Genomic DNA, 25,617 nt, shown 5'->3' with positions numbered 1-25,617 from the left:
CTGGTTGTGGATGTTTATCCATGTCAAGATGATTGAACTTCTTGTTGACATCTTCTGATGAAATATGGGTTTTTGAGTAGGGATTCCAACCATGTATTATAAGTATATTTTGGTTAAGTTTTGGTTAAGTTTTAATCTTAAAACTTAGCATAGGTACAAGCTGAAATTTGGAAATATTGTTATTTAATTGGAAATTTAATCGACTTGTTATATTATTTTATTGTTAGGCCGAGGAGATCAAAGTTGAGCTTGTTGTCGTTACCAGTTGGTATAGGTATGTTACGGTCGGTAATATACGAGGTAAAAGTATCATTTTTATTTTAAATTGAAAATTCTATGGCTCGATGAATTATTTATGAATTGATGATGATTGTTGTCTTGAGATGAGTTTATTGTGATATCGAGATGATGATATTGAATTGCATCATTACATTGCATATTGAGCCACTTGTCGATTCAGATTTGATATGGCGGAGGTCGCCTTGATTTATTGATTTGTTGGACGTATGGGGCTATAGTTGAGTTGATATAGTGTATGCGGAGGTCGCTGCTATGGCCTGAACACTCTCTATAGGCGCACCATCGTCCTGGGATTGTAGAACACAGCACATCACCCCGAGCGGATGAGTCGGTGGATGTTGCTGGGGGATTCTCTTTCATTGGGTATCCTATGACCTGATGATTCACTTGATCTTGAGATTTATTGATAGCCCACAGCTTCTGATCATGCATTGCATTATATTGCATCTTTATAAATTTATATGTACTATTTGTTATTTTAATTCTCATATGTTATTGATTGTTAATACTGGGTTTATACTCACCGGCATGTCAGCTACCTCTTGTTTTAATGTGCTTGATGGTAGGTGAGGCTAGGCCTAGAATGCATGAGTCCAGCTCCAGGCGAGAAGATATGAGTTAGAGTGGGATTCTCGGGTCTTAGGAGATCTTTGATGATGTTGGATTACTTTGGTTCACTAATTTATTTTGACATGTTAAAATTTATGTTTCAAATGTTTGAGATCTTCAAATTATTTTAACGATGTTTATGTCGGTTTGTGAACTATAAATTATGTATTTTACTAAACTGTTTTGTTTGTTACATTAATTATTGTTATTATTAGATGTCGGACCCGGGGCCCCACATTAGGTGGTATCAAAGCATAAGATATTTGGGAACGGGTAGATCTAGTCGGTTCGAATTGTTTGATCATGTGATATATTTGCTAGCATTTGCATTGTGCCATAATGTGAAATACATGATTATAATTGAGATATTATATTGTTGAGCTTTATTGAGATTTTTTAGATTTATTGAGTCTCGAGAGCCAGAGATGGTCGATACAAGATTGAGATGATTATGATATTGTGATTTTATATGTGTTTGATCTATTGTATATTCAGACATGGCTACTCGAGGTAGAGGTTGTGGTAGACTTAGACAGAACATACTAGTGGCACAAGATCAGGGCAGTGCTACTCATACTCAGATGGATATAACTCCGACTCCGATGGAGATACTGTTAGCCAGATTTCAGTCTTTGCACCCACCGATGTTGAAGGGTACCGAGAATGCATTAGAGTGTTAGAACTGGTTGGAGAATATGGATCAGTTATTTGAATCTCTTGAATATCCAGATGATCGTAGAATCAAGTTAGTTGTTCATCAGCTATTGGATGTTGCTAAGAGTTGGTGGATCATGACCAAGAAAGCTTTAGAGGGCCGAGGTACGATTGTTACTTGGGATATCTTTAAATCTGAATTTTATCAGCGTTTCTTTCCTACCTCTTACAGGAAAGATAGGGGATCCGAGTTTGCAAATTTAAAGCAGGGAAATCTGAATGTTGAGGAATATGTTGCTAAGTTCTCGAATTTACTGAGATTTTCACCTCATGTAGCATCTGATGAAGAAGCTAAGGCTGATCACTTCATAAATGGTCTTAACCCTGATATCTTTACACTGGTTAATACTGGAAGGCCTAAAACTTTTTTTGAGGCTCTTGATCGAGCCAAGGGAGCTGAAATCGGAATCATTAGGTAGAGAGGTTCTCAGATGCAACGACCCCAACAGCCACATTATCGACAACATTTTAGACAAGGTAATAGTGGCGGTAACAATGGCAACATAAGAGAGCAGTTTATGGCTAGAGGCAAGCAATTTAAGAGGCATGACACTAATTTTTCGAGTTCTAGTGGATCGAGACAATCTGGTTCAGTTCAGAGCACTGTATATTCAGGTCCGACTTGTGGTCAGTGTGCTGGTAGACATTATACCGATCAGTGTAGAGGAGTATCGGGAGCTTGTCACTTGTGTAACCAGGTGGGACATTATGCTCGAGTGTGTCCTAACCGTGGCAGTGATATATCTCAGAGTGGGGGATCATCGAGACAGACACCTTACCAGAATCGCCCGACCCCTACAATTCATTCCTATCAGCAGTCAAACCGGTCAGATCAGAACAAACAGAGTGGTAGCCACATGGCAAGACAGCCACCTAGACAGCAGGCCCGAGTTTTCGCACTTACTGAGGATGAGGCACATAATGCTCCAGATAATGTCATTGCAGGTAATTTTTTTTCTCTCAGGTTATCCGGCCTATGTTTTGATGGATACTGGTGCATCACATACTTTCATAGCTGAGCACTTTGTCACATTGCATTCGTTGCATTCTATGCCATTATCATCTACATTATCTATTTCTATTCCACTGGGCAAAGTGATGAGGTCAGCTGAAATGATAAGTGGTTGTGAATTTTGTTATGAGGATAATGTCATTGAACTTGATTGCATTGTGCTGGAGATGTCTGATTTTGATTACATAGTTGGTATTGAAATGTTGACCAGATACAAGGCTACTGTAGATTGTTTTCAGAAGATTGTTAAGTTTAGGCCTGATATGATAGATCACTGGACGTTCTATGGTAAGGGTTCTCGAGCTAAGATTTCTTTGATATCTATTTTGTCCATGACTCGTTTGTTACAGAAAGGAGCAGAATGTGTATTGGTTTATGCAATTGATATTTCAAGGTCAGTACCTAAATTGGCAGATATTCCAATTGTTGGTGAATTTTCAGATGTATTTCCAGATGAAATTCCAGGATTCCCTCCAGTCCGAGAGATTGATTTCAACATTGAGTTGATGTCAGGTACACATCCTATTTCTAGATCTCTTTATAGGATGACGCCAATTGAACTGAAGGAACTAAAGGAACAACTTGAGGATCTATTGGCTAAAGGATATATAAGACCAAGTGTTTTACCTTGGGGTGCTCAGGTTTTATTCGTGAAGAAGAAAGACGGGTCTATGAGGCTTTGTGTCGATTATAGACAGTTGAATAAAGCCACAGTAAAGAATAAGTATCCTTTGCCAAGGATTGATGATCTTTTTGACCAGTTGCAGGGTTCTTCAGTATATTCTAAGATTGATTTAAGATCCGGATATCATCAGTTAAGAGTTAGAGAGGCAGATGTGCCTAAGACTGCTTTTCGTACCAGGTATGGGAATTTTGAATTTTTGGTTATGCCTTTTGGGTTGACCAATGCACCCGCGGTATTTATGGATTTGATGAACCGTGTGTTTCAAAGGTATATAGATCAATTTGTTGTGATCTTCATTGATGATATTCTTATTTATTCGAAATCTGAATTTGAGCATGCCGAGCACTTGAGTGCTGTTTTGCAGATTTTGAAAACTGAAAAGTTGTATGCTAAATTATCCAAATGCGAGTTTTGGTTAGATAGAGTGGTTTTCCTTGGACATGTGATTTCAAGTGCTGGTATATCAGTTGATCCGAGTAAAGTTGAGGCAGTCATCAATTGGTCTAGACCGACATCAGTTCCTGAGGTGCGTAGTTTTATGGGTTTGGCAGGCTATTATCGCAGATTTATTGAAGGATTCTCACAGATTGCAAGGCCAATTACCCAGCTGACACAAAAGAATGCACCATTTATTTGGTCTCAGGCATGTGAGGCTAGTTTTGTTGAACTTAAACAGAGATTGACTAGTGCTCCAGTTCTTACTATTCCATCAGGTGTAGGAGGATTTACAGTGCACACTGATGCTTCACATTAAGGGCTGAGTTGTGTATTAATGCAATATGGCCGTGTTGTTGCCTATGCTTCACGACAGTTGAAGCAACATGAGTCTAAATATCCAGTACATGACTTGGAACTAGCAGCAGTGGCTTTTGCTCTAAAGATTTGGCGTCACTACGTGTATGGGGAGACATTTGAGATATTCACGGATCATAAGAGTTTGAAATATCTCTTTTCACAAGCGGAGCTGAACATGAGACAAAGGCGTTGGTTAGACTTGTTGAAAGACTATGATTGCGAGATAAAATATTATCCAGGCAAGTCTAATGCAGCAGCTGATGCTTTGAGCAGAAAATTATGCCATATGTCCTTGATCACTAGCAGTGTATCTGATCTAGTAGAAGACTGTTGTCTTTCTGGTTTGGATTTTGTGGTAGACGATAAACCTGTACGAGTATTTATGATCCAGGTAGAGCCAGAGTTGTTTGTCAAAATTAGAGAGGCTCAAAGGTTAGATCAAAGCATTCAGAAATCAGTTGAACTCGTCAGATCAGGACATCGATCAGAATTTCAGGTCAATAATGAGGGTATTTTGTTTGTGAATGATCGTATTGTAGTTCCTAATATTTCAGAGTTGAGGATACAGATTTTACGTGATGCTCATTGCAGTAAGTTCAGTGTACACCCTGGAAGTAAAAAGATGTACAATGACTTGAAGAAACAATTTTGGTGGAAAAGAATGAAATCTGACATAGCAGAATTTGTATCTTGTTGTTTGAATTGTCAACAAGTAAAAGCAGAAAGGAAGCGACCAGGAGGTTTTTTGCATAGCCTTAAGGTTCCAGAATGGAAGTGGGACCATATCACTATGGACTTTGTCACGAAATTGCCGAGGTCGTTGAGGGGTTGCGATGCAATTTGGGTTATCGTTGACAGATTAACCAAGTTTTCATGTTTCACTCCTTATCAGATGACATATAGGCATGATCAGATGGCCAGATTGTACATCAGAGAAGTTTTGAGATTGCATGGTGTGCCTAAGTCCATTGTATCAGATCGTGATCCCAGATTTTCTTCTCATTTTTGGCAGAGTTTACAAGAGGCCCTTCGTACTCGTTTGCATTTGAGTACAACATATCATCCTCAGACAGATGGACAGTCAGAACGTACAATTCAGACATTAGAGGATATGTTGAGAGCTGTAGTTATGGATTTTGGTATTGGTTGGCAGGATTCATTACCACTTGTAGAGTTTTCTTATAACAACAGTTATCAAGTAAGCATTGGAATGTCACCATTTGAAGTACTATATGGCAGGAAGTGTCGATCTCCTCTATATTGGGACGATTTATCTGAAGCACCAATTATAAGACCTGATATGATAAGAGATATGACAGAGAAGGTGAAATTGATTCAGAGTCGTATGCGAGCTGCTCAAGATAGGCAGGCTAAGTATGCAAACATCAGGAGACGACCGTTGATTTTTGAGAAAGGTGACAGAGTTTTTCTGAAAATATCTCCTTTTCGTGGTACAATTAGGTTTGGAAAGAAGGGTAAATTAGCACCGAGATTCATAGGTCCGTATGAGATTTTGGAACGTGTTGGTGATTTGGCTTATAGATTAGCTCTTCCTTCTGCTTTATCAGGTGTTCATGATGTTTTTCATGTGTCCATGTTGAGGAAATATCATCCAGATCCTTCTCATGTACTTTCATCCGATAAGGTTGAGTTAGATCAGACTTTGAGCTATATTGAGAGACCGATTAAGATTCTAGAAAGAAAAGATAAGCAACTCAGAAATAAATTGATACCGTTGATTAAAGTTCAGTGGTCGAGACATGGTGTAGAAGAATCAACGTGGGAAACAGAAGAGAAAATGAGAGCATCTTATCCATATCTGTTTGATTCCTAGTAATGTATTGTTGGTTTCGTATCGTGTGTAAGATGTATGTGTAAACTGAAATTTCGAGGACGATTTTTTTTTTTGGGGGTGGAGAAGTGTAAGGCCCTATAATTAATTATCTGATAATTTGGCATAATTAGAATAATTATTGAGTTGTAAATTAAAATAATTATTTATGCCAAATAAATTCAAGAAGTGTGTTAAAAATATGTATTTTAGAATATCGGAGAATTTAACGATATAAAATACATATAGAGTTTAAATAACACACGAGAGCAAAATAAATACAGATCGGGATAAATGGGCTTGAGTTACTAAATTTTGGTGACCAATTATTATATAAATATACATACAAACCTACCTCATTCAAAAAGAGAAAAAGAAACGAGTGAGAGAAGGAAAAAGAAAGAAAGGAAGAAGAAAACTCCATTCCCGCAACCCTTGGAGCAGCTGCGGAAAAATCACGATATATCCTCCGTCCGATGTCTAAATCTCGATTGGTCTAAAGGGATGTCTTCCCAACATCCTAGGCTTCGATTCAAGTCAAATATCGCAAATTTTGAGCAAGGAAACGAGCACATCAAAGTTCCATTTCGTGAGCCTTGTTTCTGTGCAGTAGTTGGTGAGTTTCAGTTTTGTGCTTCTGAATTTCGGGTTTATGTGTATTGTGCGTTAAGAATCTCGACTTGTGGTTCAAATAAAAATTGTAGCTCTGTTTGTTAGCTTTCTATAGCCACTAGAATCATTGAATTTTGATAAGAAACGGATTTGATATGATTTTTCTACCAAAATGTGTCAAGATGGAATTCTGTGTTGGAGCTGCGTAAATTAGCTACTGTAATTCGAGTTTTTGTCATTTATGCGCTCGGGTTCTGGACTGGTGATTCAAATAAGAGTTGTAGAGCTATGCGTGTTATTCGTATTGATATAAGATTCGTTAAATTCCATTAAGAATTGAGCAAGTTATGATTATTTTTCTGGAACTGCTCAATTACAGAATTCTGCCGCGAAGTGCGTATGAAGTAGCGTCTTCTTGATAATTCTGCGATTTATCTATTAGGATTCTGGAAATGTTTTCTTCTAGAAAAACTTAGATATTTGAGTCTTCTTTCATTTCCAATTGACGGTTATTGATTTGGGTCAAAAATGAATTAGATATGAATTTTATGATCATAGGTGCCGAATCTGAAACTGTAACAGAATTCAATTTTCTAGATTTCTGGTTGTGGATGTTTATCCATGTCAAGATGATTGAATTTCTTGTTGACATCTTCTGATGAAATATGGGTTTTTGAGTAGGGATTCCAACAATGTATTATAAGTATATTTTGGTTAAGTTTTGGTTAAGTTTTAATCTTAAAACTTAGCATAGGTACAAGCTGAAATTTGGAAATATTGTTATTGAATTGGAAATTTAATCGACTTGTTATATTCTTTTATTGTTAGGCCGAGGAGATCAAAGTTGAGCTTGTTGTCGTTACCAGTTGGTATAGGTGTGTTACGGTCGTTAATATACGAGGTAAAAGTATCATTTTTATTTTAAATTGAAAATTCTATGGCTCAATGAATTATTTATGAATTGATGATGATTGTTGTCTTGAGATGAGTTTATTGTGATATCGAGATGATGATATTGAATTGCATCATTACATTGCATATCGAGCCACTTGTCGATTCAGATTTGATATGGCGGAGGTCGCCTTGATTTATTGATTTGTTGGATGTATGGGGCTATAGTTGAGTTGGCATAGTGTATGCGGAGGTCGCTGCTATGGCCTGAACACTCTCTATAGGCGCACCATCGTCCTGAGATTGTAGAACACAGCGGATGAGTCGGTGGATGTTGCTGGGGGATTCTCTTTTCTTTGGTACCCTATGACCTGATGATTCACTTGATCTTGAGATTTATTGATAGCCCACAGTTTCTGATCATGCATTGCATTATATTGCATCTTTATAAATTTATATGAACTATTTGTTATTTTAATTCTCATATGTTATTGATTGTAAATACTGGGTTTATACTCACCGGCATGTCGGCTACCTCTTGTTTTCATGTGCTTGATGGTAGGTGAGGCGAGGCCCAGGATGCCAGAGTCCAGCTCCAGGCGAGAAGATATGAGTTAGAGTGGGATTCTCGGGTCTTAGGAGATCTTTGATGATGTTGGATTACTTTGGTTCACTACTTTATTTTGACATGTTAAAATTTATATTTCAAATGTTTGAGATCTTTAAATTATTTTAACGATGTTTATGTCGGTTTGTGAACTATAAATTATGTATTTTACTAAACTGTTTGGTTTGTTACATTAATTATTATTATTATTAGATGTCGGACCCGGGGGCCCACATAAATGTTACCGTTACCTTACCTAGTACTAGTATTAATTGCATCATTAATACTGTACGAAGTCATTTAATTCGTTTTACCGTTTTTAGTATGAAACAAGACTGATTGTTTTAAAAGCTTTTTGCAGGAACCATTTTTAGCATTAAAACTGATTTACTCAGAAGTCAAAGAAGCCGTTTTAATTATAGACGTTGGAAACAAGACTTCTATATATATACAGATCGACGTCATTAATAGGTTACAACACAAAGAATACATTCTCTATCTTGCGAACGACGATTTTTGAGCACTCAAAACTATCTATTATCTTCAAGCTCAATATACAGAAAAGCAGCACACGCCTTATAGCTTATATCTGATCTTGTGTGATCATCTTGTGCTGACTGTTTCTTACTCTCTTTGCAAACTATTCACGTTACTAGATCTTTGTAAGAAGAGTCTGTAATTTGGAAAAGAGTCTTTTCCAAAAAGAGTCTTTTCCAAAACCATTACTTAGTTACTAAGTGTTGAGAAACTAAGAGTTTCAGTAGGCAAAAGATAAATCCTGCTGAAGTGGGTGTGTACAAGTGTTGTACTGTAAAATCCAAAGTCTTTTAGTGATACCTTCTAGAGACAGACTAAGGAGAGACGTAGAAGATTTCATCTTCGAACTTCCATAAACAACCATTGTCTACTGCCTACTGTTTTATTGTTTTCACTCTTAAATCATCAGATCGTTTCTGCACAAATTATTACTGTAATTTGCTGGTTACTTACTCGAACAAGATCAGTTATAATCTCTTACAGGATTCTAGCACCCTTTGTAAAAACATCCAACAAAGGAACGAGTTTATTCACCCCCCTCTAAACTCTATATCGATCCCCAACACTGATGTAAAATTTTTATTTGTTCTTTAAGATTATTTATTTCTTTAACCAAATCTTGTATAGTAACAAGATTTTGGTTACTATATTTTTTCTGTAAAAGATTTTTTACTTCTTTCATAGAATAAGCTTGTTCTTATTTAACAAGAATATTATTATTACTACTGGTTGAAGTAGTATTATCCATTTGATCTATTATATTGGATTTTAATATTGGATCCTTAATCATTTTAAAGAATTCTAAAATATTATTATTAGTTAAAACATTAATATTTAAATCTTGAAATTGAGACATAAGTTTATAAAACTCATCATTTTTAGTATTATTATCACTTAAATGATTTATACAAGATTTTCCTTGTATACAATTTTCACATTCTTGATCAGAAATAATTGATTCATTTTATATAATTTCTTATGAATTATATGTTTCCGAAGTATTATCAGATTCATTATCCATATCCTGATTAGATTCACTATCAGTATCTTGATTAGAATTCATGATTATTTTATTTATTTTTTCTTTAACATTTTCATCTATATCTAAATTATTAATTTTGTTTTTAGCCCAACATTAATTAGCATAATGTCCTGGCTTTTTATATTTTCTACAAATAATTAATTTATTTTTAGCCTTATAATTTTCAGCACAGCTTTCTTTTCTTTTCTTTTTTCTATCTTTTTGTCTATCAGACAAATGTCTTTTCCTATAAACTTTTTCTACTTTATCTTTAATTTTTTTTTACCTTTTGGTGTGCTGTCGTTGACCACCAAACTTAAATTCCTACTCTTTAAATAAAATTAGTGAAAATGCAATTAAAAAGAGGATTTTTGTTTGATATGAATTTAATAAAATACTAAACTAAATTTAACATGCAAGAAGAAATAACTAATCAAGATGAATAACTAATGAAATGTAAATTAATATTACCAAGCTCGATTCAAGGTATTTCTACTATTCAATTGTATCACTGTTCATCGGCTAACATATATTTATTCATGCAATTACAAGCAATTAACTTTAGAATTATAGGGATAGCCGCTAAAATTCTTGTGTTTTCCTAAAATAATTGACCGAACCCAGCATCCAGTCAAAACTTATTAATAATTAACTGAGCACGATAGCGTTCCATATTAATTAAAAATAGCATTTCTGTTTTGTGAAAACAGTTAATCCTAAAATATAACAACCGAGATAGCTGCAATTGATAGATCGAGTTTTGTTGATTTATTTAGATTAAATATGCTATGATAGCACAACACACCTAATCTATCGCTACTCATGTACCAATCGTTCATGACAATTACGGATCACTGAATTCATGGATAGCAGTGGAAAATTATATATCGAATTAAATTGTTAGATTAACTGAAATACAACTTTCGTATAAATAAATCATAAATAAACAAATACTTGAACAAAACACGAATATTAAATTAAAGTGCAAAAGCCTCACAATGATAAATCGAAATAGTAAAAATATCTCTTGAATCAAAAATAAAACTTATCCTAATGTTGTGGAGAGAGTTGGAGAGAAAATCCTTGAGCCACTTTTCCCTTCTTCTTTTCTTGAGCTGTTGGTGATTGGAATTGTGTGTTGTGAAATCTTTTTGTGCATGCCGCCTCCCACGTGAGATGTGTAAGTCAAAGAAGGAAAAATTGGGTCCAAAATAATATCAAAGCCCAATAATCTAATAATTATAACCAAATCACTAAAATTAAAAATACTAAAAAATATCCTCCAAGAATATAGAGTTTTTTGTGGAAAAACTCTATCTTGTATTTCTTCATTATATAAAAATTCCTTAATTGTCACTAGGCAGCCGAAGAGTAGTAATAAGGCATGACCACGTCTTATCCAAATACCACTTCTGAATTTTTCTGTTCAAGTCTTCCACTAAGATCATATCGAGAACTTTAATTGTGATATAAAATCACCTTTTTAGCTCAGATTTATCGTATGAACAGAAAACTTAATCCTACAATAAAATCACACAAAAATGTATCAATTAAGCACGTTAGAAGTTGTAATAATGAGAGATATGACAACCAAAAATGCAAACTATTATGAGCCTATCACCTTTATTAGGTAAATCTATACCAAATTGATCACAAAATTTGCCTAATTGTTTTTTCTCAAGTAAATTCTGTCTTTTAATTTGATTATTTAATTTTAAATCATTACATAGAGTTAAACCCTCTTGAATACAAATACTAATTAGTTTACCATAAGTACAATTTTCATAAGGAATATTTACATCGTCCTTTCTTAATACTTTTCTAATTCTTTCTGCGAATAAGAAAGGTAAACCATCTATGAATTTGACTTTCCAAATACTATTATTACAATCTGGTATCTCATATATTCGGGAAAAAAATGTGTTTATATCATCTAAAATCAGTAAGTGTTTTAAATTTTAGATTATTTAATAAAGTACGAATTTGTTCACTATTATCAAAGAATTTACCAGTAAAATTCTCAATCATAGTCATTATTAATGAATAGACTGCATTTTCTATTTGATTATTATCCTCAATTTTTATTGAATTTAAAATCTCATCCTTATGGGAGTAATGTAAATAATTATCCCACCAACCTTTAAGTTGACCAGTAAATCCTGCTATTATCATTTTAGCAATATGTTTATCATTATTACCTGATGTTTTACATAAAGTACTATACATAAGCATTCTGTGAGCAGTATTATAAATCAGCTTGTCACTAAAACCATCAATATTTCATTCATAAATACTTTTCTCATTATAACTATTAGAGAAAATATATTCTTGTTCTTCTAAAAGAACATCCATGAGAGTTGGTCTATAATAATAATATTTATTTTGGGTATGTCTATCTTCCCATTTAATTTTATTAATTTTTCATCAGAAAATTTTTAATATTATCTAACTCTTTAATAAAAGTATGTATATTAATATTTTTAAATTTTTATTCTAATAATTTTTCTATACCAGAAACATAACACTTAAATTTAAAATATTAATTTCTGGTTCCTTGAGCATAACAAAATAATATTTTTTTGTAAATCAAATTGTGGTGTCCCAAACCTCGCCACGTAATCATACAACATGTGACGTCATATGCATAAAAATTTTCTTTTCAACGACATAATAATATAATGCATATACGACAAAATAGTGTCATCAACACACTATCTACAACAGTGTAGCAGAAACAGTATAATAAATACACACATATAACTCACACAATGACGAACTATACTGTCTCTATCCACTATCAACTACAGGACTTCTTTGACTAGACACATCTAGTCATTCACCTCTATCATGTCTCGGCACTAGTCCTATAACCTGTCCAACAGAAACAGCCCCCAAAAGGTGAGCATATACAACAATCATCATCGTAATACATAACAGTTATATTCATAACAATATAAAATATAACTGAAATCATAAAAGAAATACTCCCTTTGCTGTTTCTGGACAACCAACCATCAACAAACTCAACAACATCACACTGCAATAACAAAATCGACGATACATCGCACCCCAACACTGGCGACAGCAATATCGTCGAACGAACAATAACATAAATGATACGTCGCACCCCTACTCCGGCGACAACAATAAAGTTGAACGAACAACAACATCAACGATACGTCTCACCCCTACTCCGGCGATAGCAATATCGTTGAACGAACAACAGCAACGAGACAACATCAACGATACGTCTCCCAACAACGACAGCCAACAACTGCAACAATAATAATCAACAACAAATATAATATCAAATCACCCATTTCTGGTGATTTACCATCGTTCAACACAATAGTATTAATTAATACTAAACAATAACAACATATGCTCGTACGTCAACACGTACCTGATAATCGAGTATATATAAAATCTGGCTATTTTTTTTGATCCTGAGGCTTGTAATGTATCTAAATAATTCAACAAAAATTATCAAATCATTGTCACAGTATCAACACAATCATAACAGCCTCAATATATAACATCAAATAGCTCAACAACAATTAATTCAACAAAATATAAAACTCGATTATAAATTCTTATCGTTCAGCAATTTAATATTCAGGTGTATTTAATTCACAATACTAACATCAAATACACCCTAATAAAATTAACTTTAAATAATAGGCTATTTCACAACATCCGTGAAACTACGAAAACTTTATATCATCATGTAGCCTATACTCCGTAGACTCCGAATACATAATCAAAATTAATAACAACCGACAAACAACTCCCCAATTTAAATCCAACAATTAAAATCTCTAATTATAATAAATTAGGAATAATTCAAAATAACACTACTATAATATTCTTTTCTTTGTTAAAATCATACACTACTCAACAATCTTCAATTTATGTATGATTTAACAATTTATCGGATTTATTCCAGAAATCGACGAATTTCAAACGTCACCAAAAATATGAAATTTATACCTTAAATCAAAGACCTCATGTCAACGATCCCAGAACTGAAGTCGGTTCGTCGATTGGATAAACCGATAAGTCGCAAAATCGAAAAGAAAATATCAAACTCTGTTTCACTGTCCCTCTTCTCCCTCTGCTGCTAAGTTTTGAAAGTTTTTTTTAATATTATATTATATTAATAAAATAAAATAATATATAATATTTAACATTTTTAGCACCGATATATCCCTTTGGACCAGTCAAACAATCAAAATTTCCAAAACTCAAAATATGAAACTTCTATATCTTTGAGTTTTCTACGTTATATCCAAATTTAAAATCATTTGGACTTTATATGACCCAAAATATGTCATATCTCATTCTTTAAAACTCATTAATTATTTAGTAATCTCACATTACTAAATCGACAAATTGTGATATTTACTTCAAACATTACATTTCTACCCCCTTAAATGAATTTTGACCCCGAAATTAATCAACAACGGTAATAACATGCATAAATAAAGATACGTCATACCATAAGAATAAGTAGGGGTAGAGCTCCCTCATATGCCGCTCTGTCTCCCAAGTGGCCTCTTCGACACCTCTATGCTCCCACTGAATCTTCACCATCGGTATAAGCTTACTATAAAGCTTCCGTTTAGATCGATCAAAAATACAAACTGGTCCCTCAACATAAGACACGTCAGGATCTAACTGAACCTCAGAAATATCCAACACATGTGAAGGATCTGGCTTCTACTTCCGCAACATAGACACATGAAACACATCATGAATACCGGATAAAGATAGAGATTGTAACGCCCCAGATTCGACGACTGTCCTCACTGTATCAAGACGGGTCTTTCCAGCGTGCTTATGTCCTCACTCACACGCACCCTAGGAAACTTCCCAGGAGGTCACCCATCCCAAAATTGCCCCAAGTCAAGCACGCTTAACTTTGGAGTTTTTATGTGATGAGCTACCGAAAAGAAGATGCACTTTCATGATATGAGTAGTACCAATCAAATCTTTTAAGCCCTCTTCAACTGTATAGTCCATTACATTGAACAGTCTCGGAATCCCTCTCATTCCCGTGTGGGTCGGTTCATTCATGTTCTCTCCACTTAGAAGCCTGCCAAGAGCCGCTCATTGACCGTGCAACAGATGGCACCGGCGATCACCCCTCGCCCTCTTCGGCCCCGGGCCTCACATGCCCACCAGCTTCCGCTTGGTTCGTCCCCGAACCACACCGTACTAAGAGAGGTCGGCTCTGATACCAACTGTAAAGGCCCGAAATTTTGTGCTTGAAAATTTGCGGAAAAATTTAAAATTTTCTTTTAAACTAAATGAAGTATCAAATTCATAACATAAACTGTTAAATAATGTTTAATGTTTAAAAATAGCAGCAGAAGAATTTAATGTTTGCAAAGTAACAATTTAAAATAATTCAACAAGAGATAAAATGTTTGGGCATAAAAATCGTAAGTGGTGAAAATGAGGTCCTCGGGTTCCACTACTGCTGACTCGAGCTGGCTCACTGGTCCCCGCCCTCGATCCCGACATCATCAATACCTACAACAATCAAGTCTAGTGAGCCTAAAGACTCATCATGCATATATGGTAAATAACAAGTAAATAATATAGTAACATTTGCATGGGATTAAAATATCATGTCATGAACAATTATAATACGTGCATAACTGAACTGAAAAATCATAGTAAAAATGTTTGATCCTTGGAGTCCTGTACTGAAATAGCTTGTAATAATTTTCTGGTGAGATTATGGTCTATGCAAGTGGCCTCTGCACTGAACTGAACTGATCGGTAACTGGCTACCGGGGGAGTATCAAACTGAACTGACCGGTCACTGGCGACCGGGTGGTACCAAACTGAACTGATAGGTCACTGGCGACCGGGGTACCAAACTGAGCTCCCATAATAGTGACTTGACCACAAGCCATATCGCATAAATTTCAAAAATAAGTATTTTTTGTTTTATGCACGTAATATAATTAAATTGCATACTGAAATATCTTGTATTAAAATCATGTACTTGCGATATTTAAAAATACCTATATGGCTTGATTGAAGAGTGAAAGAAGATATAAACATGCCTTGGTTTGTTTCGACAGAAAACAAACGAAATAACGACGCGGCGCGGCGGAGACGGAGTGCTCTTCACTTTCTCACTTAATTCCTTTAAATTGAGCATGAACCATAATTATTATAATAGCGTAAAAATCATAAACGTGATGCATGAACATTTAAAAATATTATGATTTGTGCTCAGGGCGCTGCTATGACTAAAATCTCACCCCGGGTGCAAAATGACCATTTTGCCCCCTGAAATCCAAAAATTAACGTTTTAACCCTGGACCTCTAAAGCTGACCCGAAGCTTACCAAACTTCTTAAAATGTTCCAAAACATTATTAAAAGCATTGCTCGACATAAATTCGAGCCCAATTCATAACTTAACCGAATTGTTTTAAAATTTGGGTCGGGGGCTCGGTTTTAACCCGAATCGACTCGAAAACCACCCGAAAAATTCTCAACTTTTTATCCATTCTTAAAAACACTTACAAGATCCTAAATTGAAATTTCCAACCCAAAACTCACGGCTAAAAAAATCATAACAAGAACAAATCTCTCGGCTCACCCTATGATATCCTCTCATTACAACACATGGCCACACAACTCATCACATTTTGGTCCTCTCTAATCCCACCACCTTACCATATCTTAAAAAAATACTAAAAGGTCCTAAACTATAATATTTCCAACTTAAACTCTCGGTTGAAACTCCAAGATTTGCCAAAACTCTCGGCCCTCTCATGTTACACCACCTCATGCACACTAATCTCCCAAAAACTCACAACCATTCGGTCCCCTAGAATTTAACCACTTGTCCCACCTTAAGACTCACCATTAGGACCCTTAATAATCTCTCTAAACTATGCCAAACCCAAACAGAAAAGCTACTGCACAAAACAAAAATCTCGGCCACCCAAGGAAACACTAAGCTCGACGCTAACACACCAAGCTCCCCTCGATCTAGCCCTTGGACAGCAGCTCCTCGACCATGATACCCCAAAAACAACATAGCACAGCCGTCCCTTGCACAAGTCGTAAAACGTGAGATGCAAAAAAAAAGATATACAGAAAAACGTGAGTGATATGCATGGAAAACGAGTCACACAAGAAACCAAAAAGAGATCTTTCATGGGATTGCTTAGATCGAAACTTTTTTGTACATGAATAGCAACATCAGTATGTAGCACGTGAGTGATGCATAAAAATAATGGAGTAAAGCGTGCCTTGGGGATGATTGGAGAACAAGGATGATGAGAGGAACTCGTATGAAGTTTTCTTGCAAAAAAAAAGTTGAACGCCGAGGCTTGCTTGATGGAGTTTTTTTTTCTGAAAACCGAAAGGAAAAGTGCAGCTGAGGGAGGTGTCGGCTAGTGTGCTCTTAGGTTTAGGTTAATTAGTGATTTAAGAGCTTAATAAATAATAAACAGATGATTAATGGGCTCTCAATTATTTAATTAAAAGTTTAAAAAGAGTATTAAGCTCAATAAGTTTAAAAGTGGGTCCATTAAATCCAAACATGCTCCCGAAAAATATTTCGTGTTGGAAAGATTTTGAAAATAATAGCCGAACCATTAAAAAGTCCTCCGATTCGATAAAATTTGCGTACCGATAAAAAAATAAAATCTGCGGGTACAAATATCCAAAAATTCCCATTTTTCAAAAATACACTTAAAAATGTTTTAAATTAATTAATAAAAATAACTCGTGCAATAAAATAATTTTCCTGAAAATTCCCCGGTCTCTGATCCTCGTTCGAACGTGAAGTGCAACTTAAAAATTTTAATGCACGAATTTTTAAAATTTCATGAATTAAATCCTATCATGCATGAATTATGCATAAAAATGCATAAACATAATTAAACCTAAATTGATGGAATAAACATGCATTTTATGCTTTAAAATAATTTAATAAAATACCAAAGAAATTTAATTAATTTGCATACATGCCAACTTTTCAAATTATATTTACTAACATGCTAAATTACCACTTCTTAAATAAGTTTTTATTAACTTATCTCAATAGTCCATCTCCAGTCCGGCCTCACTTATTTAATAGAAAAGATAACAATTAAACTACTGCATAAAATAAATAAATTTAAAGAAAAGAATTTAAATACTCATGCAATAAAAATCATTTTAATTTAAATATTAGAAATTATGCATGGCTTACCACCGTTATGTGTAGGACTGTCCATAATTGGGCCACCCGCTCCAAATGTTCATTCCTGGGCGTGAGGCATTCTGTCACGCCCCGAGCCCGGGCCCGCGCCTGCGTGAGTGCACAATGGGCCCCCTATAGGAACTACTTCGTATCCGTCCTCGCTTTACGAAAATGATTAACCCAAGTTTCTATAGAAGTCCATTGTAGCTCTTTATAAACCCATTTTAAATCTTAACTTTTTCAGATGTGGGACAAGGGTATCACAATCACCCCTCCAACGCGACGTCCTCGTCGTGGTCTGACCACCCGATCCACCAGCACCGAGAATCTAGAGGTGGCTCCTACAGATTCAAGAGGTGGCTCCCGTCACGTAGCACTTTGCCCCGCAGGTTCAAGAGGTGGCTCCCATGCACGTAGCACTTTGCCCTGCATAGCACTTATTTCTCGGTGTTCCATGCCGGTAACCTGGCTCTGATACCATTCTATCACGCCCCGAGCCCGGGCCCGCGCCTGCGTGACTGCACAATGGGCCCCCTATAACAACTACTTCGTATCCGTCCTCGCTTTACGAAAATGATTAACCCAAGTTTCTATAGAAGTCCATTGTAGCTCTTTATAAACCCATTTTACCCTTGTCCCACATCTGAAAAAGTTAAGATTTAAAATGGGTTTATAAAGAGCTACAATGGACTTCTATAGAAACTTGGGTTAATCATTTTCGTAAAGCGAGGACGGATACGAAGTAGTTGCTATAGGGGGCCCATTGTGCAGTCACGCAGGCGCGGGCCCGGGCTCGGGGCGTGACAGAATGGTATTAGAGCCAGTCACCAGCATGGAACACTGAGAAATAAGTGCTATGCAGGGCAAAGTGCTACGTGCATGGGAGCCACATCTTGAACCTGCGGGGCAAAGTGCTACGTGACGGGAGCCACCTCTTGAATCTGTAGGAGCCACCTCTAGATTCTCGGTTCTGGTGGATCGAGTGGTCAGGCCGCGACGAGGACGTCGCGTTGGAGGGGTGATTGTGATACCCTTGTCCCACATCTGAAAAAGTTAAAATTTAAAATGGGTTTATAAAGAGCTACAATGGACTTCTATAGAAACTTTGGTTAATCATTTTCGTAAAGCGAGGACGGATACGAAGTAGTTGCTATAGGGGGCCCATTGTGCAGTCACGCAGGCGCGGGCCCGGGCTCGGGGCGTGACAGAGGTAGAGCCAATCGATAAACCAAAGTGCCTATCCATTGCAATATCTCATACGGGCCAACATATCTCGGTGCCAGCTTTCCTTTCATGCCAAATCGCATTGTGCAACGAAAAGGAGAAACTTTCAAAAATACTCGATCGCCCTACTGAAACTCTAAGGGTCTTCGTCTTTTATTTGAATAGGCGGCCTGTCTATCTTGAGCTGCTTTCAATCGTTGCTGTATCAGCTTTACTTTCTGTTCCATATCATGAATCATCTCAGGACCTGTAACTGCAGCTCGATCAACATCATCCTAGTATAACATAGATCTACAACGCCTCCCATACAATGCCTCAAATGGAGCCATCTGAATACTATTCTGATAACTATTGTTATACGCAAACTCCACCAATGGAATAGATGACTGCCAAAAAGATTTAAAATCCATAACATAAGCATGCAACATATCCTACAACGTCTGAATAGTACGCTCAGTCTGACCATCTGTCTAGGGATGATAAGCCGTACTCAATCTCAACTGTGTCCCCGTCGCAATCTGCAATCCTTCCCAAAAATGAGAAGTAAATCTAGAATCTCTATCTTAATTAATAGACACTGAAATCCCATGCAACCGTACAATCACTCGTATATACAACTGTGCCATCGTCAAATACGTACTATTCATGTTATAGGGTATAAAATGTGCAAATTTCGTCAATTGATCAACAATCACCCAAATAGCATCAATAGTTCCAGTGTTTCTTGGCAAATGAGTCACAAAATCTATCGATATGTGCTCCCATTTCCAAGTCGGTACTTCTAAACTCCTCAATTCACCTCATGGCCTTCTCCTCTCGGCTTTGATCTGTTGACAATTGAGACATCGACGTACAAAATCAATCACATCACGTTTCATTTCCTTCCACCAAAACTGAGAGCGTAGATCCTTATACATGTAGTAGCCTGAATTCCTAATTTGAGTAATTATTGGATTAATTATATTTCGGTGGGATCGGAAGGACCGAACAGGGTTCGGATCGTCTGATCAGGGTTCGGAGCGTCCGATCAGGGTTCGGATCGTCCGAGCCAGGTGGCTGGACCCGTGGCAGGCATGCAGGATTCGGAGCGTCCGATCAGGGTTCGGAGCGTCCGATCAGGGTTCGGATCGTCCGATCAGAGTTCGGATCGTCCGAGACAGGTGGTTGGACACGTAGAACGCATGCAAGGTTCGGATCGTCCGAAGTGGGTTCGGACCGTCCGAAGTGTGCTGGTTCGGAGCTTCCGAAGTGGATCGGAGCGTCCGAACATTGGCTATAAATAGAGGCGCGAGGCTTCATTTTTGACTGGCCAATTCAGAGCGTTCCAGAGCGTTTCAGTCGTTTCCGATTGGTTTCCAGTCTTTTCCCGAGGTTTAGGCGCTAGCGGAGAGCTACTAGTGTTGTAGCGGAGCTGTGCTCTTGATTGGGAGCTAGCGGCATCAGTGGGCGGACTGCGGACGCAAGCGTGAGTCTAGGGCTGATTGTTAGGATCTGCTGAGTTGAGGTACGAAAGTACTATCCGAGATATCCTGGTCGAGTATACATGCTTATATGTGTTGCATGATTATGTGGTGCATTGATATATGTCATATGATGCATGCTATTATGTCACGCTTTATGATGCATGTTGCATTGCATGTTGAGCCGTATCTCCTTCGAGATAGCCTTTACTGTTGAGCTGTATCTCTTTCGAGATAAGCTATATCTTGTGGGGCCGCTCAGCCCTGTCTTGTCTTGTGGACGCATGGACACCGAGAGTACACAGTGGCCGACGGGTCGGGAGGGCTTCGGTGATCCGGGACATTTTAGGTCCACGTCTGTTCTTGTAGTGGATGCAGTGACCCAGAGTAGTTACCGCGCGGCACTATCCACTTGGCGCCTCTAGACTGAGCATTTTGAGATCCTTTGTGACTCCTGTTTCTTGACTACCCTGGTATCATATCATAGCATGTGCATTTCATATAGGTTTGTATACTCATGCTTTTGTGCTGGGCGTTCTTATCGCTCACGTCCTCGGTTTTGTTTATTCTTGGACACCCCATTCTCACGGGGCAGGCCTCAGGTTGGATGGCTCAGGAGGAGCAGGAGGACGTTAGTGAGTAGCCGATTGATTTAGTTTATCGGTACTGTTTTGATTCGATATGGTTGTATCGGATATTTGATTTGAGATTATTCTAGACTTCGATTGGGTTGTATAACCATTATTTGTTGACTGTTTCCGTAATTATCTCTGATTGTTGTTAATTAAGTTAATCGCATGCTTAGTTCTTGATTAGTAGGTGATTCTGGAACGGGTCACTACAATACATCTTCTTGCCACCAAGGTGGATAGAATACTGACTGCAATGTGCACACCGCAACAGGCCCTGGCGCAATTCAGGTGTATCAGGAACTACCCATCTATCATTCATCCTCAAACTACCATCATCAGCCACTCTAAAATGAGTATCTTGTTTCCCAGAAACTAACTCTTTCCATCGCTGAACTCTCTCACCTGTCCTCTGTGCCTCACGAATACAACCATATATATCAGGTTCAGCTAATAAGGTAGATACCTGGATAGGAGTCCTCGAGATATCAAAATCATATCCCAAGGAACAACAAGACATCATAGATGATAAACGACTCACATCCTCTACAGTACAACTCACTTTACGAATCAATGCATCAGCTGTCAGATTGTCTCGAACAGGATGATATTCAATCTCATAATCATAATCTTTCAACAGATCTAACCATCGTCTCTGTCTCATATTCGACTCTTTCTGTGTAAACAAAAATCTCAAACTCTTATGATCCGTATAAATCATAAACGAGGTACCATATAAATAATGTCACCATATCTTCAAGGCAAAGATAATGGCTGCCAACTCCAAGTCATGCACAGGGTACCTTGTTTCATGTGGTTTCAGCTGTCTCGAGGCATATGCCACAACATGTCGATCCTGCGTCAAAACACATCCCAAACCATGTAATGATGCATCAGTATAAACAACAAACCTCTCGTTTTCTGTAGGGATTGATAACACCGGTACAATCGTCAGTTGGTGCTTCAACTCCTGAAACTCCTCTCACATGCTTCAGACCACTGAAAGCGCACACCTTTCTGAGTCAACTGTGTCAAAGGTCTAGCAATCTTTGAAAATCCCTCGATAAATCGACGATAATAACCTGCTAAACCTAAGAAACTACGGATCTCTGGTACAGATGTAGGTGCAGACCACTATAACACGGCTTCGACCTTCGTTGGATCAACATAAATCCCATCTCTTGATATAATATGACCCAAGAAGACCACTCGATCCAACCAAAACTCACACTTACTGAGTTTGGCATACAACTGTCTATCTCGAAACACCTGTAACACTGAACGCAAGTGCCCTGCATGCTCAGCCTCACTCCTCGAATATATCATCAATAAACACAATAACAAACCGATCGAGATAAGGCTGAAATACCCTATTCATTAAACTCATCAACACAGCTGGAGCATTCGGCAACCCAAACGGCATAACTAAAAACTCATAATGCCCATATCTGGTCCTGAATCCTGTCTTCTGAATATCCTCCTCTCTAACTCGTATCTGATGATATCCTGACCTCAAATCAATCTTAGAATACACAGAGGTTCCCTGCAGCTGATCAAACAAATCGTCAATACGAGAGAGGGGATACTTATTCTTAATCGTTACCTTATTCAGCTGTCGATAGTCAATACAAAACTGCATCGTTCTGAAACGTCTGCCCTTTTTATTGCTTAAAAAGTACTAGTATTTTTTTTTACACTAAAATTTCGGCCATGACATATACTACATGAAAATATTTTTATAAAATATTTTACCTTTTGAAATAAAACCTCAACCAAGTAGTATTTCAAAAATCAATGAAATAGTCATAAAAATGGAAGCGTCGCATGTTTTACCAAACTTAAAAAGCAATAAATTTGAAAAGTATAGCCCATACTAAACCTTTGAAAATCTCTCAAAAACATAAATAAATAGTCTTAAAATTTTTAACGTGAATCATAAATCATAAATGCGAAAAAGTAGAAGCGCTGGTCCTGGGGTTGTGTGCACCGACAATCCAACAAAATCACCCATCAAGTCCTCCCTCAAACTCACCTGAATCCATCACACCTAGTGAGTCTAAAAACTCAACACACCATAATATTTATAACAAATAATACGTATAAAATCGCATGCAACAGTGAAAATAAATTTACGAAAAAATAACATTTCATGACATGCAAACATAAACTTTAACCTTTTCCTTTTTCCTTAACATGACATAAAAACCTTTAACATGATCATAAACATTTTCCTTTTCCTTTTACTTTGTTGAATTCAGATCGTTAATTGTGACTTTCCTCAGACATTAAAAGACGATGGATCCATCTACATGAAACCGCAGTACTGGGCGACGGGGACATCAGCGACACTCTCACCGGTGAAATGAGTCTTGGCCTATCCTCTTTCGAATAGAAATACGATCGTCGGGGCTCCCTCTGGGGTCTTTTCCCATAAATGGGCTCCCTCTGAGGCCTTTTTCCCTTCCGATATTCTCATTCTTAGCGTTACCTCATACCGTTACCTCATATTCGTAATAATGTAAATACGATCGTCGGGCTCCCACTAGGACTCTCACCCTCACGATATCCCCAACATTATCAAATTAGTCACAATTACTTCATTCCTTCAAAGTTTACATTCTCATTACTTTATAAAAATCATGCATAACGTTTAATTTTGTTTTTGAAACCAAGCATGCATCATATCTTTTAAATTTATTCCTTAAATCATAAAAATCCTTTAGATATTTAAAAATCATAATTCAATCATGAACATTTCATAAACATTTAAAAATAATCACTGCCATGACGTTTAATATTTTTAGGTGTAAAAAGACCGTTTTACCCCTAGACGTAAAATTCCTCGATTTTGACTTTTTCTTGAATACATTGACTCTAACATGTCCCAAATAATTATTTAAGCCTAAATAAATTTTTCCCATAATTTTATTTAGATTAAAGGTTAGACTTTTTCATTTATCTTTAATTAATTGTTTTGACGGTGTTTTAATCCCGAAAAGTCTCAAACTTTAATATAAAATTTCTAAATTCAAAATTTAATCTTTTTATATTATTTTAGCCTTTATGAACCACGACTCGACCCCCGTGAGTCGTTTTTCAATTTATTCTAGTTAAAGAACCCTAATATGACACCTAAACTTTGATCCCGAGCCAAATTTCGATTTTCACGAGTCACTCCCGAGCCAAGTTGATCCAAACCCTGACCAACACCATAGAGTGCCCTGCTGGACACTAAGTTCACTTAGAAACCACCCCAAAACCCAAAAACGTGAACCCCACAAACACCCCTATGCTAGCCGAGAGTTTAGCTTTGCGTGGCCTTTACGTTTATGAACCTATGGACCAAGCCATTGCTCCAGTGCCCAAACCACCCTCTAGAACGCCTACCTAGGACCCTAAGGACTCGCCCTAGCCCAGCCCTTGAGCCCTGGACCAATCCCTTCCCTCCGAGCAAGCTGCGCAAACCCTGCGCAAAACTGGTTCTTGCTCTCGGGTAGGAGTCCTTGTTTACAAGGACTCCTCCCAGCCCTTCTAAACCGAGCCCCAACTTGGTTAAAGCTCACCCCTCGACTGAACCATGTCCTTGGCTAGCCCTGACCACAAGCCAAGACCAAGCCAGCCCCTTACACGTGAAACCCGAACCCTTATGATTCCCATGACAGATTTTCGCACTAGCAAGTTTCCTTCAATTCTGTAGTGTGTAGGTTGTGGTTATAAGACTCTAACTTATGTAAAAACTTGGCTTTATCATGTCCTAATCATGGCAGCCCTTTGAAGCACATAAAAACATGTTTTTGAAACCTTAAATCATGAATTTTACACATGGTTATGCAATAATACCAAAATCTCATATGAACTTGAATATTTTCATGCAAACATAATTTAAACCCCTAATACGATGTGATAGACAAGAAAAAGAGATGTATGGAGTGCTTTTGCGTTATATACGCACGAAAAACCGTTGACGACGAAGAACAGGACAAGGAGACGAAGGCTAGGAGGTTTCCCTTGAGGCTTACTCGAAAATTCCTTGCTTTCTACGTGTGGTGTGTGTGCCGTGTGGTTGAGGGTTTTTTTTTGGAAGAGAATTTTCTGAATTCTGAAGTTGGAGGCGTGAGTTTTTTGTTGCATGGTGTAGGTTTTTTAGGTATTTATTATATTAAATAGCTAATTAAATACTAATAAGATTTTAGGCCTATTAAGCCTCTAAATTAAGCCATTTAGTCTTAATTAAGATTTAATAAAATATTAACAAAGTTTTTTGTTTAAATAAATTTGTGAATTTATTAGCTGGATTGCCAAAAAGCTCGTATTTTAGTTTAAAAATCCACACCGATAAAATTTACGTCCCGGAGTATAAAATCACCTCAAAACCCCTTATTTTTAAAAATATGAAAAACCATCAACCATATTTTAAATAATTAAAGATAATTATTTAATAAAACATTTTACATTTTTCAGCCCTCGATCCCCG

At 36.9% G+C, this 25,617-nt stretch overlaps 1 protein-coding gene across 1 annotated transcript; it reads left to right on the top strand.

Moving 5' to 3' along the window:
* Positions 1-1,604: 1,604 nt before the first annotated feature.
* Positions 1,605-2,042, top strand: LOC140806870 (uncharacterized). Its single transcript, XM_073163390.1, has one exon. The coding sequence runs from the start codon at positions 1,605-1,607 to the stop codon at positions 2,040-2,042; it is 438 nt and encodes a 145-aa protein (XP_073019491.1).
* Positions 2,043-25,617: the final 23,575 nt, after the last annotated feature.

The sequence above is a fragment of the Primulina eburnea genome, chromosome 12 (assembly GCF_022965805.1).
Source record: "Primulina eburnea isolate SZY01 chromosome 12, ASM2296580v1, whole genome shotgun sequence".
In the NCBI taxonomy this organism is placed as follows: Eukaryota; Viridiplantae; Streptophyta; class Magnoliopsida; order Lamiales; family Gesneriaceae; genus Primulina; species Primulina eburnea.
Note: the sequence above shows the minus strand (reverse complement) of the source record. Positions and strands in the feature narration are given on the sequence as shown.

What these genes read in the sequence shown, in the direction of transcription:
- LOC140806870 (XM_073163390.1), top strand. Translation starts at nt 1,605, where the DNA reads ATGGATCAGTTATTTGAATCTCTTGAATATCCAGATGATCGTAGAATC.